The 14,254-nt window shown below is 54.8% G+C and overlaps 1 protein-coding gene across 7 annotated transcripts in view; it reads right to left on the bottom strand.

Moving 5' to 3' along the window:
• Nucleotides 1-14,254, bottom strand: part of AP1B1 (adaptor related protein complex 1 subunit beta 1) — a 42,694-nt gene that overhangs the window by 7,743 nt on the left and 20,697 nt on the right. For 5 of the 7 annotated variants that reach the window (XM_036353745.1, XM_036353748.1, XM_036353747.1 and 2 more), the window contains 12 exons: nt 14,091-14,226; nt 13,070-13,315; nt 11,711-11,901; nt 10,664-10,885; nt 7,664-7,784; nt 7,105-7,200; nt 5,990-6,105; nt 5,506-5,671; nt 2,552-2,650; nt 1,922-2,181; nt 1,111-1,312; nt 311-331 (listed from right to left, as the gene is read on the bottom strand). In XM_036353745.1, coding sequence (XP_036209638.1) covers nt 311-331; nt 1,111-1,312; nt 1,922-2,181; nt 2,552-2,650; nt 5,506-5,671; nt 5,990-6,105; nt 7,105-7,200; nt 7,664-7,784; nt 10,664-10,885; nt 11,711-11,901; nt 13,070-13,315; nt 14,091-14,226 — 1,876 coding nt within the window. The remainder of the gene's footprint in view (nt 1-310; nt 332-1,110; nt 1,313-1,921; nt 2,182-2,551; nt 2,651-5,505; nt 5,672-5,989; nt 6,106-7,104; nt 7,201-7,663; nt 7,785-10,663; nt 10,886-11,710; nt 11,902-13,069; nt 13,316-14,090; nt 14,227-14,254) is intronic. The other 2 variants (XM_036353749.1, XM_036353750.1) reach the window with 1 other exon arrangement.

The following is a 14,254-nucleotide window of genomic DNA, read 5'->3' as shown; positions in this document are numbered from 1 at the left end:
AGGGGGCTGTGCTAAGGAGACGGGAGTGTGCCCTCCAAGATACCAGAGAGGGCCCAAAGGGAGAGGGCCAGCGATCCTCAGGATGACCAGGCAAATTGTCACTGGGTAGTGAGGACGGGATGAGGAATTCATGGATTTGGGGGCCCAGTGGCAGGTGGACTGCCAGGACAGAGGCTGCCAGGACACTGGACAGAGGCCAGGGCTCAGCAGGGAGGGCCTGCTTTGACATCATCTGCCTCTTGGGATGTTAGGCCAGCGCTCTCAGGAGGAGCAGGGACGAAGGCTTGGTGACGCAAGGGTTGAACCGTACCCCTTCAGGCTCATCCCCCATCTCCAAGCAGAAGCAGGCAGGGTGAAGAGAACAGGCAGCCACATGCAGAGAGAAAAGCCAGGAAGGAAGACATACAGAGAGACGAGGTGAGGGGTGGGGCGGGTAGAAAGAAGGAAAGAGAGAAAAGATTAGTTACTGCTGCCCCATCCAAGATGAGTCTGGTGCAAGGCTGTGCCAGGACTAGGAGGGGCCTAGACTGTTTCTATGATGAGCCCTAGCCCCCGGGTCTGACCCTACCACCCACATCCTGGGCCGCAGCCTTGGGATCTGAGCCGGCATGACTAAGTGACACCGGTTCTGCTGCCTGCTCTACTGTCTCTACCAGCTCCTGAAGAAGTTCCAGGGAGATACCCAGGCCAGTCTCACACCCCCTTCCTACAGGGGAGCAGAACTGTCCCTGTTTCTCAGGCCCGCTGGGCTTCTGCCGCAGCTGGTGCAGGGTTTGGGGTCCATGGACACAGACCTGGCTCCTTCAGCCTTACAGGGCCAAGGTGCCTGCAGGGTCAGGCTCGGGGGAAGGGACTGGGACTGGCCTCGCCTGCCCCAGGTCTCTTGGGGCTCAGTGGCAGGACCAGGGGCTAAGTCCTGTGTCTGCCATTTAGCACTGTGCTCTCTCGGAGGGAAAGGCTCCTGACCTCTTTAGCCTCAGTTTTCTCAGCTGTATGTAGGGAGCTACATCATCACCTTCGTGGGCAGCGGGGCCTGGCACACAGGGCGTTCAGTGACTGCTCCTCAGAAGAGCATTACCAATGGCATCTAGAGGGGTTCCCAGGACATACCAGGCTGTCAAGGCCGCCACCGAGAAGGTCCACAGCTCCCATTTGCACTGAGGAGGTGGCCAGGGGTGGGCCGCTCACTGGGGGGCCGAGGTCCAGGTTGAGGAGGTCACCCAGCAGGTCCCCCTGGGCGGGAATGACATCTGGCTGCTCACCAGAGGGCGCTCCAGCAGGGGCTGTCTCAGGGCTCTCTGTGCTCTCGCTCCTTTGGGGACGCAGGAGGGAGAGGATCAGAAGGGTTGGGGGCAGACGGTCTCAGGGAGGTCAGAGTCCCCATTCTGCAGGATCCTCCCCCAGGACAGGAACTGGGTCTCCTCACTGTCCCTTAGGGGCTGCCCATATGCCTCCTCTTCCTCCCATTCCCCTGCCTGTCCATTTCTCAGCTGTCTAAGCGATGCAGCCTCACGGGGAGGAGAATGGTATTTCCACCACTCCGCCCACTCTACAGAGAAGACTGGATGCCAGTCCCCAGGGGACTTGGCAACCAGGCCAAACCAACCACCTGGAGCGGCAGAGGAGGAAGGCGAGAACAGTGCTCTGGAGTCAGAATCGTCTGAGCCCAGCTCCGGGCTGTGGGATGCTGCACCAGGCACGCCCACTCTCCATGCCCACTGTCCTCGCCTGTTAAATGGGGCACCTCTCAGATCTGTTGTAAGGATCAAACGACGTCACCTAATCAACACCTGGTGTGTAGTCGGCATTCGATAAGAGTTGCTGGAATTACAACTTCTCTCAGACCCGGGCCTGAGCACCTGTGCTACTGAACTGAGAAACCAGGGGAGGCTCCGCCCGGCAGCTGGCCCACTTCACTCACGAGGCGGTGCGGGGCGGCAGGCTCTTGTGCACCGCGCCCCGGCCCCCCTCCACAAAGGCGCCGGGCGGCTTGTGGTAGACGGAAGCCAGCGTGCCGATGTAGCAGATGAGCTCGTCCAGCAGCGTGGGCTCGATGAGGTCTGTCTCTTCTGAGATGAGCGGCTTCTCGGCCAACACCACCTCCTTGGCTGCCACTGGGTCTGTGGAGAGCAGGCGCCAGTAGATGTAGCCACGGTCCCGCAGGTCTGGGTTGTCTGAGTCCTGGGGGCATGAGGAGAAGCTTGTGAAACTCAGAGCACAGCAACCGGGGAAGGGGAAGTTCAAATGGACACGGCCCAGCACCCTGCCCCCCAACTTTCCACTCTTGCCCACCCTAGCAGGCCATGCCCACTCCTATCTCCATTCCCCACTCCCCTCCATGGCAGTCTGCCCTCCCTGCCTGCATACAAACCCTCTGGTTCTCATGACTTCCCTCTCCCTGCACATTTACAGTCCGTCTCAACTTCACTACCTGACCCCATTCCATCTTTTTGGTCGGTGACTGAGCCACACCCACGACGGTGCCAGTCTTAGGGGCAGGACCACCCAGGTCTGGCTGCTTGGACTGAAGCAGGGAGGCTGGGGCACCCACCTGAGTGGCCAAACTGAGGACCTGCTGCACCAGCTCCTGGGTCTCCGTTGGCTTCTTCAGAAAGAGTTTCACTATGGCTGTCAGCAGCTGTAGCTGGACCTGCAGGGAGACAGAAATGACAAGAAAACAGGGGCTTCATATGGGACAGCAAGAAACCCAATGAGGGCCTTGAAGAGGGAAAGGGTGCTGACGGCCCTGGAAGCAGAGACCAGCTTTCCCGGGTTGGGGGTGGCCGTAGAACACACTAAGGTGAGCAGAGGGTGTTGGCAGTGCTGAGCAGCCAAGACCACTCAGGAAGCAGTGGCCACTGTACTGTTTGGCAACCCCAGGCCGGCCAGGGGATGCTGCCCTGCCCGAGGGCCCAGAAACCATTCAGGACTCCAGGCCTCGTGGTGCCTCAAGGAGCTCACAGCTTAAAAAGGCAACATGTGTAGCTGGGATGCTTCTTAAAGGGACCACCATCAATAACAGAGATGCTGCCAGTGAGGCCCAGGGCACCAGGCCAGTTGGGCCCCAGAGCCAGCCTGTTGTTGAGGAGCTGTGCTTCCACCAGACGGTGGGCCATCCCTGTCCAGCCCTCGCTCAGCCTCTGCCTCTTACCTGGCTGCTGCCTTCCCCCGAACTTGCCTCCTGCTGCCGGCAACCTGGCCAATCCCTCCTCACCCCCTTGGATCTCACGCTGCCCCAGCCTCCACCCCCTGCTTCTGTAGCTTCCTGACACTCTCATAGGATCGACCTACAGGATGGAAATGCCGTCCCCTGGAGAGAGCCCTTGAGAGCAGGCAGATCATGTCTGTCACAGTTGTATCCCTGGTTACTGTGCAATCTAGTGCCCAGTGCATAGCAGGCACTAAGGAAAAACCTGCTGACTGAAGAGACAATTCTCTGCACATCTCATTTTTGTCAGTCCTGGGACAAGAAGGCTCTTGAGCCAGGGTTCTGCCAAAGACAGGCCCGAGTCCTGTCGGGCAGGAGGGCACCTATAAAAACAAAAGGCTTGCCGAAACCGGTTTGGCTCAGTGGATAGAGCGTCGGCCTGCGGACTGAAAGGCCCCAGGTTCGATTCCGGTCAAGGGCATATACCTGGGTTGCGGGCATGTCCCCAGTGGGAGATGTGCAGGAGGCAGCTGATCAATGTTTCTCTCTCATCGATGTTTCTAGCTCTCTATCTCTCTCCCTTCCTCTCTGTAAAAAATCAATAAAGTAGTTTAAAAAAAAAAAAAACACAAAAGGCTAATTACACTGGTACATAGGGTAGCAGCAGTAGCAGGGGGGAGGGCATGTGGTCTGTTTCTGGGATTAGATGAACCAGAGTCCTTGCGATTTGGTTACATGTGGGTCAATGGCAGAGGAGCAGGGGGCTGGCTGTTTTCAAAGCAGGAGGCGGCCCAGGAACTGGCCTCCAGCCCTGGCTCTAACCCCTTGGCTGGCAGTGCAGCCAAAGCCATTCACCCTGTCAGTGAGGGAGAGTCAGTGAGGGAGAGGCGTGGCCCACTTCACGGGGTTCTTGTGAGCTCGAAGTCTAGCAGCTGCCTTGGAGCTGGAGTTAGACTAAACACCTCAACGGAACTCTGGTTCTATCACTTCCCCGCTGGGTGACCCTGTACAAGTCAGTTCACTTCTCTGAGTGTGTTTCCTCATCTATAAATTGGGCATATACTTCATAGGATTAATGGAAGAGTCAATATGACAACAAATGTAAAGAACCTATTGTGTATTCTGTTCAAGACACAACAGCTGTCATCATCCTCGTCAATATCAGCATGGCCACCACTCAGGGACTCTTTTACCAAGTTCTCCCCAGCCCCGGTCAGCTGGCTGCCTGGAATCGTTCCTCACTGCCTGGTGTGCTATGCTGGCTGGCAGCTCTGGCCGCAAGCCAACTCCTCCCAGCCCCTACCAGCAGCCCTCCTGCAATGATGCCATCCAGATAGGGGCCAGACGTAAGCTGGGATGATGACGCACCACCCTGGCTAACACTTTCTGAGCTTCCCATCCATGGCTGGAAAGGCCAATGAGCCTAGGGCAAGGAGCTCAAATAGACAACCTAAAATAAGTTCCTGCCCTGGCTGGTATGGCTCAGTTGGTTGAGCGTCACTCCATGCATCAAAAGGTCAGGGTGCATGCTGGAGGCACCGATTAATGTTTCTCTCTCACATCGATGTTTCCCTCTCTCTCCTGTCTCTCTAAAATACAAATTAATGTTTAAAAAAGATAAAATACATTCCCAAACTGCAAAATACTGAACAAGTATTCTTATAAAAGCTTTGAACTATATTGTGAACCCAAGAAGCAAAGAGAGCAGGCCAGTTAAACTAAACCACCACCACTACACAGCTACTGTTTGCTAAGCAACTTTATATTTCTCCTAGGAGCTATGGTTTAGTACTTGCTAATTCAGTGTTTGGGGTGACTTTATAGAACATAAGAACCACAAAGAGTAATACTTGATTGTATACGTGCGTGTTTACATGAATAGAGGTACGTGTATACCTGCTGGTATATTCCTAAACTCCCTCTCAAGTATCCCCAAGAAACCAGTAAATAACATTAGTGATCTCCAGGGGAACTGGTGGCCAGGAAAGGGGTAGGAAAGAGAGTTTTCACTATAAATGTTCTTTTGTACCTTTTCAACTTTGAACCGAATCAATGTATTAACTATCGAAGAGAAATAGGAAAACAAAACCAGAACGCTTTGCCTGCTTCCGGTGCACACCATTGCAGACGGTTCTCGCACGTCCCTCCCTGAGGTACTAGCAGTGGGAGGAAGAGGAGCCACACCTGTCCCCCCATAGCACTTCCCTGTCTGTCCACACCATCGATGCAGTATTAGCAGGGGCAGGGCCCTGAGGCCGGCAGGCTGCGGGGAGGGTGTCAGAGCAGGATGGATGGCAGTGATGCCACTGCCAGGCATGACCCACCCCTGGCTTACGCTGGCCTGCGTGACGGCTCACCTGCGTGCTCTCGTCATGGAAGCCCTCGAGGAAGCTCTCCAGCAGCTCATCCGCATTGTCAATCCGCTCGGCATACTCGCCCACAATCCAGATCATGGCAGCCCGGGCCTCGGGCTCATCCAGGGAGTCCAGGTTCTCGCACAGGGTGGCGATCACGCTCTCATACCTGGAGACCAGCACACAGTCAGCAGTGAGCACTGAGGGAGCCCCGGCAACGCAGGGGAGGCCCAGCAGGGCCAAGAGAGACAAGCAGATGCCCCCCACCCAAGGCCCCAAGAGGTGAGTAAAGGGATCTGAGTTTTATCTGTTACATTTTAGTTATTTTGGTCTGGGGAGCAGAGAAGGGGCAGCAGAGGAGAAATAAAAAACCCAGGGTTTCTTTTGCGAATGCTGCTTGTGGCCCGGAAGTAAGGAAGAGGGGAGAGGCTCCTTGCTTTCCTTCCCACAGAGCCGCAGCAGCCTCGCGGGGGGGACAGGCACGCACTTGTTGGGGTATTTGCGGAAGATGTCCTTGATGACCACGATGGCTTCCTGGACCACGTAGTTCACCTTGGTCTGGATGAGATCGAGCAGCGTGCTCACGCAGCGCTCCGCAGATTGCTGTGTGGGAAGAGGAGAGGGTGGGTAAGGCCCCGGGACCCATTCCCAAGAGAACTTCTAACAACCGTGCCTTGGCCAACGGCTCAGTCCTGCCTTGCCCACCTTCCTTGTCACAGTGGGAGCACAGGACAGCCATGGTGCCTTGGGACGGCAGGGCATAGGGAGACAGAGTTAGACTGAGGGGGAGGCCAGTGGAGCTTCTGAGAGCGGGAGAGCCCTCGGAGCTCCTCTAGGCAAGCCCTGAGGGCAGAGTGACCATGCACCAGCCTGACCGCACCTCACTTCTCCTTCTTTCCCCAGGTGGTCTCCTGCGACCAAAACGCTTAGAAAAGTTCTGTTTAGACATCCCCCCCGCCTGCACCCTCCCCCAGCCCCATTCCAACATGCTGTGCTAATGCCCTTGTGGAGAGATTTCTCAGGAGGCATCACAGGTGCCAACGGGAAAATGTTGTAAGGGACTGAGGTGACCAGCTGTCCCAGGATCTCCCAGCCTCCAGTGGACCCATTTAAGGAGTCAACTCAGTGGTCAAGGAGCATCTCCTTAGGCAGAGAATGGGATGGATGAGACGTCAGGACACGGGGGTTTGCGGAGCCCTTGGGGGCGTGGGGAAAGGGGCACAGGGTGGGCTGAATCATGCATGGCCCTTGCCAGAACCTTTGACAGGCACAGGCCCTGACCCAAAGCTCCATGAAGTGAAGGTTAAGTCTACCAGGGCCACCACCAGCTGGGGCTGCCCCATCGGCTTAGCTAAGATGCAGGAGAACCCATGTCATGGGTCCATTTCATTTGCAACAACTCGAAGGCCTAAAGGAGATTACAGAATGAGAATAAGCCCAACCAAACCTGCACAATGGTGCCTTGGGGACTCTAGCAGTGACGCGCAGGCCTTCCTGGACCACAAGAAGCTGACAGATTCTGCTAGAATCAGACCGGTTTCCTGCTTTCAGCCCCCTTCCCCTCCCTCACCCCCAGCTGAAGACAGAGTCCCAGAGCCTTACCTCCACCTTGATGGCGCAGCGGCCAATGGCTCGCACAGCCTTCCGTACAAAGTCTACATCCACCTCTGTCGCATACTCTTTAAGCTCTGCCAAGACCTGTGGCCCAAAAAGAGAAGATGGGATTGGAGGGGATCTAGTGGGGCAACCACCTAGAACACCCCTGGGCAGTGGGGATGCACAGACCCCCTAGAAGGATGAGATTCTGCCTCTTGCTAGAGGTGGAAGCCCTGAGGGAGGGAGAAAGCTGGCAGGTGCTCCAAGAGAAAAGCAGGGAAGGACTAATTGGTAGGGCTGGACAGCCCTTGTTCAGGTTGACCTAGCTCACACACCCACCTAACTACCACTTTTCAATGGATCAGTGATGACAGGGAGAACAAATTCTTTATCACAACATTTGTTTCATGCTTGTTTACAAAACCCCATGCCCTGTGCTAAGCACTCTTCACGGATGAACTGTCAGTTAACAGTGAGATCAGGCAGCCTGCCCAGAGACCACAGCTCGAGGGTGGTACTGCTGTCCACACCCACGCCCATGCCCCAGCCACCACCCTCTGCTGACCTGGGCGATGTTGGCCTGGGAGGCCAGGCGGATCATGATGTCCAGCTTCTCTAGCTTCACATAGATGGGGTCATTGTACTTCACAAAAAAGACTTTCATCTCGTGCTTCAGGATCTCAGGCCTAGTGGCAGGGCAGGGCAGCCCAAGGAGCAACAAGCAAGCAATTAGTTCTGAGAAAACCTCTTCACATTTGTGGGGACATTTCTGGGGTGTGAGGTGAAGCCTGACATCCATGAAAGCAGTGGCCACCATGGCTGCACGCTTCTGGGCAGAGGGCCTACTGACTGGCTTGAGCAAAGTGGTGACTGGTCATTGCATGTCTAACCACATCCAGGAAGGGAAGAGGGAATATGAGCAGGAACAGCTTGCATTCTAGAGGCAGCAGGCAGCAGGCACTGGGCTTGGGGACCAGGCCTTGGTTCCATCCCAGCTTGTGCCTCAGGCGCCTACGACCTCACCCAGGTAACGAGCATGACACTGTGCCGGAAAGCAGCACCACTGCAGACCCCAGTCTCTAGTCTTAAAAAGTCCCGGAGTCCCGGACCTCGGCTTCTGGGAGTGTTCCCACCTTTCCCTAAATGAGAAAGGCGATTAAACTGTTTGCATAAACAGTATGTTCTACGTGAAACAACTGCTTTCCTGCTGCATTTTGTTGCTGAGGGAGGTGTGTGCTCTATGTGACCCCATCCCCGTGGAAGGTAGGGAACATAAGGAAATCTGTACATGGACTCCTCCAGATTCCACCTGGACCCAGCTATGTACCCTCACTACATCAATAATTCATCTCAGCCAGAGGACAACTACATGACTCCCATGAGTCCTAGTGAATCTGAATGGGGGTGGTCCTGGGACCCCGGCACAGACTCCTACATAGCAGGGCTGCTGTGAAGCAAGATGATCAATAGCCTGCCTCAGAGGCTCTGGCTGCACAGGAGCCATCACCAGTGTCACTGCTCCTCTGGCACCACCCACATTGTTGAGATGAGGAAAGCTGACAGATGGAGAGGCTTGCACCAGGTTACACACGTAATGCTAATAAGGATGGGAACAAGATGGCAGTCACCACCCTCAGCTCTTACTCTTATGCCGTTACCAGAACAGAAAAGAGGAAGGCAAAGGAGTGAGGACAGAGGGTGAAGGGAGGAGACACACAGAGAAGGAGGAGGGACCCTGGGAACTCTGTGCTGCTGTGCAAGCTGCAGGGAGGTCCTGGCAGAGCAAAGAGCCTCCATCGTGCCTGTGGGGGGCGGCAGGACCCGAGCTGGGGGGCAGCAGGAAGACGTGATTTCCGCAGTCAGGACTTGGCACAGCTGCCCAACCACTTGTCGGGAATGCGCCAGGTGGTGCCTTGGCAAAAGAACATCTTAAGAGATTTGCCATGTTAAATATAGCCCAGGGAGCCCTTCACACTGATCAGGGTCCGTACGTCACTGCACCTTACTAATCCCACCCTGTAGCTGCGACTCCCTGTCTCACCCCTTGGTCTAGGCCAGCGGTTCTCAACCTATGGGTCGCGACCCCTTTGGCGGTCAAACGACCCTTTCACAGGGGTCACCTAAGACCATCCTGCTTATCAGATATTTACATGACGATTCATAACAGTAGCAACATTATAGTTATGAAGTAGCAACAAAAATAATTTTATGGTTGGGTCACAACATGAGGAACTGTATTTAAAGGGCCAGAAGGTTGAGAACCACTGGTCTAGGCACTGAGAGTGCTTTCCCATATTTAATTCCCAAACCTGCACAAATGTCCCAATTCCATTGATATCTCTGGGCCCCCAAGAATGTCCTCAGAACCAGACTGATGCTACAATGACAAGGAGTGTGTGCTGTCTTCCAAGAGAGAATGTCTACGAGGCCCCTGTTCCCATGGCCTCACTCCCACCAACGGGGCTACTGTAACACACAAGGATCATGAGTTAGTTGCTGAGAAAGCCATTTGACCAAAAAGGCTGGTAGAACTCCAGCGTCCAGCTCTACTCTGCAGAGCTGCTGTAGAGCTGCTGGGGTCCCTCACTGGATCATTCCAGAGACTTCCTCCTGCTCTGGGCCCTTAATGTGGCACTCCTAATTGCTTTCAGCCCCACCCACTGCGGGCATCAGGCGCTTTCCCTCATAGGATCAGTGGCTTCCTGCTGCAATTGTTTCCATGGGGCAGATGGAAACAGGTTGCACAGCATTCTGAGCGACTTTCACATACCCCTCCCCTGGCCCCGAAGCTGTTGCAAAGTCCACACCATGCCTCACCTCCTGGAGTCCTCCGACTTCTGGGAATTCTGGGATTTAACTAGCACTACAGACTCTGTCTCCAGGAAAAATCTACAATTACACACACACACACATTTATACTCCCCATTTCCAGAGGGTTCTGCGGACTGTGGAGCGATCCATTGTCTGTGGTTAAGAAGCTCTAAGCTAGCCCGGCTGGTGTAGCTCAGTGGCTGAGCATCGATCTATGAACCAGAGATCACAGTTCGATTCCCAATCAGAGCACATGCCCGGTTGTGGGCTCGATCCCCAGTAGGGGGTGTGCAGAAGGCAGCCAATCAATGATTATTTCTCATCATTGATGTTTCTATCCTTCTTTCCCTCTCTCTTCCTCTCTCTGAAATCAATTATATATATATATATTTTTAAAGCAGCAGCTCCATGCAAGCCTTTACCTGGCCTGCTACCTGGTTAAGCTAAGCCAGGGTTTCTCAACCTCAGCACTACTGACATAACGGACAAAACAGTTCTGTCCTATGCAGTGCAGGATGTTCAGCCGCATCCCTGCCCTCTACCCACTAGATACCAGTAGTACCTCCAGCTGTGACAACCAAAAACGTCTCCAGATGTTGTCAAATATCTCTGGGGACAAAGTTGTCCCTGGCTGAGAACCTCTGTAAGCTACTGAGACTTCCTGCACGGGGACATGTCCATTTCCCTTTAGAGCCCTCTTCCCAGCAGCAGACTCCCAGCAGGACACACTGCATGTGTGAGGCAGCCCTGGTACCTTTTCTGCACGATGAGGTTGATGTTGCGTAGGGCCACGTACTGCAGCTCAGGCTCAGCGGACAGCAGCGTGACAAGGGGCGGGGCCAGCTTCTTGAGCAGCGTGCCATAGTAGTCCAGATCCTTGGACAACATCTCCATGAACTTCATCAACACCTTCACAGCAGACAGCACCACAGCAGAGTTGGCGTGGGAGAGCCTGGGAGTGACCCGCTCACAGATACTGAGGTCCGTTCCAAGGGGATAAAGAGGAGAGACAGACAAGGGGCAATGCCCTGTTTTTAGTTATCAAGATAGCACTTCTTTTTAAATGAAAGATCTAGATCTTGGTTTGGCTGCATGTAAACTGAACCTAAGTTTATGAAAACCACTCTAAGCCCCAGTTTCCTCCCCTAGAAAATGGAGATGATGCCGACTTCACAGAGTTGCTGGGGCCTACATGAGACAATGCATGTAAAGCACCAGCAGAATGCCAGGCATGTAGCAAATACCTGATAAATGTCAATTCCCCATCGTCCCCGCTGTGAGGACGTTCAAAGCGGCAGAATATCTCGTTGGTTAGGACCAAGGGTCAGGGGAGCCTAGCGTGGTCACCCGCACGGCTTCCTCCGTCTCTCTAAGGGGGGTTTCCTTACTTGTAAAATGGGAACAATAATGGGACCGACTCTACAGGGTTGTGTTAAGGATTATCAGATGCACGGGAAGCACCAGCAGAGCCCCAGGTTCCCAGTGAGAATTCAGTGAATGGTGACTCTGATGCTGGCCACCTCCTTCCCTCAGCCCGAGGTGACCAGGGTGTCTGTCAGCTCCCAGGTCAGGTGTTGGCTTCTGTCTTTGCCCACAATGAGCAGTGAGCTGACTGCCTGAAGGAACCACTGACAGCCTGGCTCTGCCCTCCCTCGAGCTGTCTGAGGATGGTCTGAGGGCAAGGCCCTAGGAAGAAGCCCTCTAGAGGCTTAAGGCTCAGCTCATGATTAGAGCACCCCCCGCCCCCAACCTCCTAGGACCAGCTCCAGCTGGGCTGGCAAGCAAGGGGCAGCTTGCTCACCTCTGGGCCTCTCGGTCATCCTTGGGCGTGTAGTTGGCCAGGCAGTCCAGGATAAAAATCTGGCCCCATTCAGTGCACTCGTTCAGGGCTGTCAGCAGCTTGTTAATGGACTGAGGGTTCAGGTCGAGGAGGTTGCTGCTCGGGTGAGACTCGGCAATCTCTGAGAGGGCAGCTACTGCATTTGCTACCACCTGGTTGAGAGGGTGGAAGGGGCAGAGGCTGAGGGCACTGCTCACAGGCCAGGGGGCAGTGGAGCTAATGAGGATTATCATTCAGAGGTTGAATAGCCTGAAAAAAAAATTACCCGAAGGGCAGGAGCAGAGACCCACTCTAAGCACTCACCCTACTGGCGCCTCTGTGAACTGGCACTAAAATAAGTGCACGTGCCAGTCAAGAAAAAGAAGAGGGGAAACAAAGGAAGATCTAGCTCCAGGTGCCTGGCCACAGAAAGCATCCCCAGGTCCCTGACACACAGCCCCCATCTACCAGCTACAACAGCTCCGTCAGGGCTGTCAACAGTGCTCTGAGCTAGAAGGTCCCTGCAGAGCCCCCGGGGCTGCAGGAAACACCTGGGGCGAGAGTGCAGAGGGGCCTGCCAGGTGAAGCGCAACCTATTTTCACCAGAGCAGCTGTTTTTGTGTGTGTTCTGCCTGGCTTTTAACCTTCCCCTATGACAGTGCTCCAACGGCCATCCCTGAACTGGCCACTCAGCGCCGGTGTGTGATCAGTGTTTCTATCGGAGACAGAGAGCGCTGGCTGGGCTGAGAGGTTTGTGCATTTCCTATCAAACAGGGCCTGAGAACTGCCCTCTAAACTGCTGTCACTGCCGTGTGTGAGGAGATGAGTCCCACTCCCAGCTACGCCCTGATGCCCAGAGTCCAGGCTCTGCTACTTCCAGGGTGACCTCTATGTGGGGAAAGGGAAAAGCACCTCACATGAGAGCTCACTGATGGTCTTGGTGAGAAGACAGTGACAATGATAGTGACTGGAAGGAGGGTACTAGTCTTGGTTGCATGCCCCTTGAGTGCCAACTGTACTAGCCACATTACCTTTATAGCTTAAGCCTCACAGCACTCCTGCCAACCATGCAGAATTAGAGCCACCTTACTGAAGAAGAGGGCTCTGGAAGGTTAGGCAGCTTGCCCAAAGTCACCCAGCTTGGTAGAGAGAGCGCAAAGAAGGGAATCCAGACTAGTTCACTCCAAAGGAGGTACCCGAACCATGGCAGGCATGAAAACAATTACCCCACCCAGCAAGGCTGACTTCCAGGAACTGGGGACTGTCTGGTGGGGGGTCAAGCCAAGGTTTTCCCAAGCAACGCAGGAGTGGTGGCGGGGCAGAGGGGATGGAGCAGCTTACCATGGGGTTAGAGTCGGAGATGAGGTCTTTAAGTGTGTCCAAGAAGCCCTGGTCCTCCACCAGCTGGGCATTGATATCGTGAAGCTTGGCCACACACACAGCTGCTGTCTTGCGAACATATGGGTCCTCATCCTTCAGGCACTTCCGGAGTGGCTCACACAGGTACTCTGTGATCTTGTCAACGCGGATGCAGCCCATGGTCCGCACGGCCAGGGCGCGGATCAGGGGGTTGGGGTCCTCACAGTCCTGAGGGGGACCAGCCATTAGCCAGGGGCAGGGGTGAGCCGAGCAACATCAGATGGCTGCTGTGGGATCTCCCGCCAATTGCAGCCAACAGCATCATCAGTGCCATGGATGGGCATCTAGCATATGCCAGATACTGTGCTGGGCCTCTGTGCTTGGCCACCTCTGATCCTCACAGCATACAATACTCTTCCCGTTTCACAGGTGAAGGAGCGAACCTCTCAGGAAGGTCGCTAGCTCACCCAGTCACAGAGTGGAGCTGTGATTCAAACCCACATCCATCCAGCACCACAGCCTTCAGTCTTGCCACTGCGCCACAGAACCCTTCCTTTGCCCGTATCTGGGCATCCATGGGGATAGGGGAGCTAAGGTGCACAGAGCTGGCAATTCAAGTGCCTGCTTGCTCTTCGGTCTGGAGGATGGAAAATGCAGTAGGAGTGAGTCTAAAGAGAGACATAAAAGCTCGCAGACACTTGCTGAATCCTGCCCTGGTAAAGGACGCAGGCAACGGCTCACCCCTGTGGCATGCAGGGATCAACAAGCCATCAACAAGCCGTGTGCAACTCCCCATGGAATGAGTTAACAGGGGCTGCACCCTCTGATTTTCTGGAGAGCGGGAGCCCTCTGCTGGAAGATGAAGCCCTTGGCTGGGAGTCAGAGGGCCTGGAAAGGAGCCTGAGTGTTTCTACTCAGGGCCGTAGCGCCTCACCCCAGGAGATCAAGGAGACATGGAACGGTGAGCACCCATACCCCTCCCTCTCACCAAGCTCCTACTCACCTTCACAAAGGTGTTGACGGCCATGATGGCCATGTCAGGCTGACTCTTGGCATAGTTCATCAAGTACAGGTACACCAGCTTCTTCAGCTCCAGGTTGTCCGTCTGCATACAGTTTACCACATCAGGGAAGAGGGCACTAGAAGGTCAAAATGGCATCAGTGTGG

This window comes from Myotis myotis, unplaced genomic scaffold (assembly GCF_014108235.1).
Source record: "Myotis myotis isolate mMyoMyo1 unplaced genomic scaffold, mMyoMyo1.p scaffold_m19_p_20, whole genome shotgun sequence".
In the NCBI taxonomy this organism is placed as follows: Eukaryota; Metazoa; Chordata; class Mammalia; order Chiroptera; family Vespertilionidae; genus Myotis; species Myotis myotis.
Note: the sequence above shows the minus strand (reverse complement) of the source record. Positions and strands in the feature narration are given on the sequence as shown.